This window comes from Pygoscelis adeliae, unplaced genomic scaffold (genome assembly GCF_000699105.1).
Source record: "Pygoscelis adeliae isolate BGI_AS28 unplaced genomic scaffold, ASM69910v1 Scaffold126, whole genome shotgun sequence".
Lineage (NCBI taxonomy): Eukaryota > Metazoa > Chordata > Aves > Sphenisciformes > Spheniscidae > Pygoscelis > Pygoscelis adeliae.
Window position 1 is genome coordinate 504,861 of NW_008824896.1, and position 4,290 is coordinate 509,150.

At 56.8% G+C, this 4,290-nt stretch overlaps 1 protein-coding gene across 1 annotated transcript in view; it reads left to right on the forward strand.

Moving 5' to 3' along the window:
• Positions 1–4,290, forward strand: part of LAMC2 (laminin, gamma 2) — a 20,437-nt gene that overhangs the window by 15,740 nt on the left and 407 nt on the right. Inside the window, exons 15-23 of the mRNA XM_009324633.1 lie at positions 25–127; positions 404–483; positions 924–1,061; positions 1,854–1,998; positions 2,262–2,411; positions 2,942–3,056; positions 3,142–3,341; positions 3,893–4,051; positions 4,140–4,239. Of these exons, the coding sequence (XP_009322908.1) occupies positions 25–127; positions 404–483; positions 924–1,061; positions 1,854–1,998; positions 2,262–2,411; positions 2,942–3,056; positions 3,142–3,341; positions 3,893–4,051; positions 4,140–4,239 (1,190 nt within the window). The remainder of the gene's footprint in view (positions 1–24; positions 128–403; positions 484–923; positions 1,062–1,853; positions 1,999–2,261; positions 2,412–2,941; positions 3,057–3,141; positions 3,342–3,892; positions 4,052–4,139; positions 4,240–4,290) is intronic.

The following is a 4,290-nucleotide window of genomic DNA, read 5'->3' on the forward strand; positions in this document are numbered from 1 at the left end:
CAAGGCAGCGGTGGAGAGCCTGAGGTCTCTCGGGAGCCAGTATGAGAGGCAGGTGCAGGACACCCGGCGGCTGCTGGAGAGAGCCAGGCTGGACCTGGACCGCAGTGGAGCCGCTCTACGTCGGGTGGTAAGAGCATCCTTGCGCAACGCACTCACAGTCTAGCCCAGGGCTGAAAAAAAATCCATGGAGAAAGCAAGAATTTAACGTATTCCAGTTATTACATTTGTTTTGTGAGTGCAGAAGATATTCTGGTGTTTTTTCTGTAGGTCTGGGACCTGGAGAGGTGCTGGCAGGGGTCTTTGGGGGGCTGTGGAGGTTTAACATGCCGCAGTTGCCTCTTTCACTGCTGAATCAGATGGAGGGCAGGGAAGAGCACTCATGCCTCTCTTCCTCCCTTCTCAGACCATTCCTGTTTCAAACCTTCCCGGGGGCTCAAATCAGTTCTTGATGCTGGCCCAGGAGGCTCTGAGACTGGCCAACAGGTGAGTCACTCCTGCCTTTGGCTGAGAGAGAGGGAAGGGGGACTGAGATCCTGCTGGGTGCCCGGAAGGTCCTTTTTGGGGGTCCAGGCTGCAGCTGCCACAACCTCTGTGCAAGCCCTAGAGCAGGGGAAGATGCGGCTGCTGGGCTGGCTTCATCACTTTACAGAGCTCTCCTTAGTTGCCTTTGTGGGTGGTGTTGGGTGTGTTTTAGAAGCATCTTTGGGGTTAGAGTTTGGCCCGTGGGTATCCAGTTGGAACAGGCAGTATCTGCCTCCCCCCTGGTGCTCCTCTACCCTTGGGAGATACAGGAGGGACAATCAAACACGCTGCATTTCCTGAGAGGCTGCGATCCAGCATCGCTGAATACAACAGTAAAGGAAGTTGGTGGAGAAAACCCGGGTGGGAAACCTTTCTCACGAGCCCCTCCCTGTGCTTTGCAGCCATGCGCAAGCCGCCAACACCATTGAGCAAGCCGCGAAGGCAGCGTGGGAGGACGCGCGGCAGGCATTGGAGCTGGTGCGCACAGCTGCTGGCGGAGAGGCAGCTGCCTCTGGCTCCCTGCGAGGGCTGCTGGGGAAGTGAGTGGAGGCTGCGTTCACCTGCCTGTCGCAGGGGTACATGGGAGGGAGGAGGGGGGTGGCCGAGCTTCCATGCCCCGTTCCCTGCCTCCCCATCTGAGTTGCAGAAACGTGTGGTTGAAGACAGGGCAGGCAGGGACTTGCCTGGACTTCGGTCACTGGCACGTCTGAATGGCAGAGATGGAGGGTCGGCAGCTCTGCAGAGCATCTGCTTCCTACCCCACAGACCACGATGCTCCCAGGGGCCTGCCCACGGCTGGGGGAAGGCATTTAACGCTGTGTGTGTGAACAGGCTCCTGGGGGCGACTTCCATGCGTGGTTGCAAATCTGGGATGGGTTTAGCCCAAGAGTCAATTTAGCCCCATGTTGTCTGGGTGGCTCTCTTGGTCAGGCTGGTGCCTCTCCAGAGCCCACCATGGTCCTGGGATTTTGCACACCACTGGTGGGGTGTGAGCAACAGCCCTCAGCGAAGTTAAGGAGCTGAATGAGGATGTGCAGGAGGAAACATCCAGTGGTAGGGCAGGGATTAGCAGAGCCACTGCGGAGTCTGTGAGGGTTCAGCTGGTGTTAAACACCTTTGATTTCTGGAGCGGGAGCAAGGATCCAGCAGATGCGCTGCTTGGCAGAGGGGCTGGGATGTGGGGGATGTTTGCAATTAGCTTTCCCTGTGTGATACATCTGCATGGGGCCTTGGAGAGCGTGAACAAGTCAATGTGGGAGGCAGCATTAATGCTGTGGTGGGAGGTTGGCAGCTTGGCTGGTACCATGCTCTTCAACCTTGCATCCATGCAGGTATGAGGATCTGAAGTCGCTGGCTGGAGGCCTGAAGGCTGAGGCCGACGGGATGGCCTCTGAGGCAGACAAGGCTTATCAGGGCAGCCTGGTGCTCCTCAGCTCCCTGTCCCTCCTGATGAAGACCGACATCGGGTCCTTTGAGGTGAGAGCTTTGTGCCTGTGGGACCAGGAGATCTTTTACTCTCCCCTATGCCCTCCCTGCTACCCTGCCAGCAGCTCAGCCCTTCCCAGGACTTCATCCCTGTTGGAAAGCCATTGGATATGCATCTTCCCACTCTTTTGCCCCGTAGCTGGCTGCAGCACAAGGAGCAAGAGACAAGCATCCGTTGCTGCCAGCTGTGGTTCCCTGCGAGCACCAGGGAGATGTTGGGACCCCCAGGCAGTCATCGCATCTTTGTGTTTCAGGGGGAGGCAACCCGGCTGAAGCAGGATGCCAGTGCTCTCCTGAGCCTGGTGGACACCTACATGGCACAGTACAGGCAGCTGCAGAGCCGCACAGGACGCTGGGAGGAAGAAATCAAGCAGCTGCTGCGAAGGGGAGAGGGCGAGAGAGCGGTAAGAGGTTGGCTGGGGGGCTGCGGCTTGAGTCGTCTTCAGCGTGACCTGGAGCCTTGGTGGGATGCCTGTGGCACCACCGCTACTACGTGCTGTCCTAGCTTGTTCGCCAAAGGGGATGTAGCTCTGCCCACCTGCTGCAAGATAGTACACTTCCTCAGAAATGCAGCCACTTGGGGTTTGTCGTCTGGAGCCTGTGGGAGACCTCACTGTGTGTGTGGAGCTGCTAGTGCAGGGTCTCACCTGCACTGCACATCTCCTCCATATGAGACAGGTTGAAGACCTGCTCCTGAAAAGATTAGAGCCAGGATGACTCAGGACGGCTGGAGCTGGTTGAGGAGCACGGGCACAAGCCTCTGCTGACAGATCAGGCTGTGGTAGCCTTGATTCAGGGGCAACAGCAGGCATTTGGGAACAGGCTGATGGGTCTACTCCCCCAGTGCAGCTCCTTGCAGACTGCTCTGGGACTGTCCGATGCTCCCGTACAGTGTCCTTCATCTGCCTGTTGTGCCCCTTTTGTCCTGTTGCAGACGCTGACACAGCTGCTGTCCCGAGCCAACCTTGCCAGGAGCACAGCCCTGCAAGCCGTGAGCACTGGCAACGCCACCTTCTACGAGGTGGAACAGATCCTGAAGAGCCTCCGGGGTAATGTCCTAGAAACCCTTCCTTTCCCCTCCCTTGTGGGATCTCACAAAGGTAGCATGGCTTCATTTCCACGTGTTTTTTTCAGAGTTTAACCTGCAAGCAGATGACAAGAGAAGGGAAGCTGAAGATGCTATGAGGAGGCTATCAATTATCAGCAGCATGGTCGCAAGTGCCAGGGAGAAGACGGACCGAGCTGAAGCAATCCTGGGAAGCGCCGCTTCCAAATCCAAGGCGGCCAGCAGTGCAGCAGGGGAAGCGAAGGAGATTACCATGGGGATCCAGCAGGTGAGGACAGGCTCTGGTGCTATTGTTGGCAGAAAAGAGTTTGGAAAGGAAAACCGTGGAAGAAGAGGAGATGGTTGGCAACTTCATGGTGGACCTGATGCGTTGACGTTTGTCTACAGTGGATCCTGCAGATACCAGAGTTGGCTGTAGATGAGTGGGTGTGTGTGTATCTCTGCAGGCACGTTCATCCTGTGAGGACCTCTGTGGCATCTCACTATAGCCACCTTTTGGTGACCAAGGGGATTTTTCCATTTCCACAGTGAGTCACTGGCAGGCTTGTGAGCTCCCAGAATTGGTGTTGGTGGGTTTGACTCCCAGGTGTGTGTTGTAATTCCTCAGGGGTTTGCTGATGTGTGCAGGAGGGGTTGAGCCATGGTCATAAAAACAACTCTCTGGAGCAACTGGTGGGAGAACGTGAAGGACACAGGATAGCCTGTGATAATTTTGTGTCCCTGTAGAAGGAACCAGTTTCCACCAGCTCCATGCCCCTGTGCACCCAGACTGATTTTGGCCATGCTCTGCCCCTCTGAAAGTGCCTTTGCCTTCCCTAGGAGATTACACGGCTGAAGGTGGAAGCCAACAAGACAGCCGATGGCGTCCTCGCCCTGGAGAAGGCAGTGGCCACCCTGCAGCGTGAGGCCAAGGAAGTGGATGGCAAATTTGAGAGGAAGCTCTTGGAGGTTGAGGCGGATGCTGCTGTGATACAGGAGGCTGGTCCCTGTCTCCCCTGCCCTGCCCCCTTCCCTGTTGACTTTTGGGCTAGACTTCACTTTACAGCTGCCACCTTGCCTTCTTCAGACAGCTCAGGAAGCTCAGAGGGTCCACGCCAAGGCTGGCCGGGCAGGGGTGGTCGTGCAGGAGACTTTGAGTGCCCTGGAGGAGCTGCTGCGTCTGATGAGTAGGTTTTGCAATGCTGCTGTAAGGCGTGGATGGAGACAGGTCCCCGCTG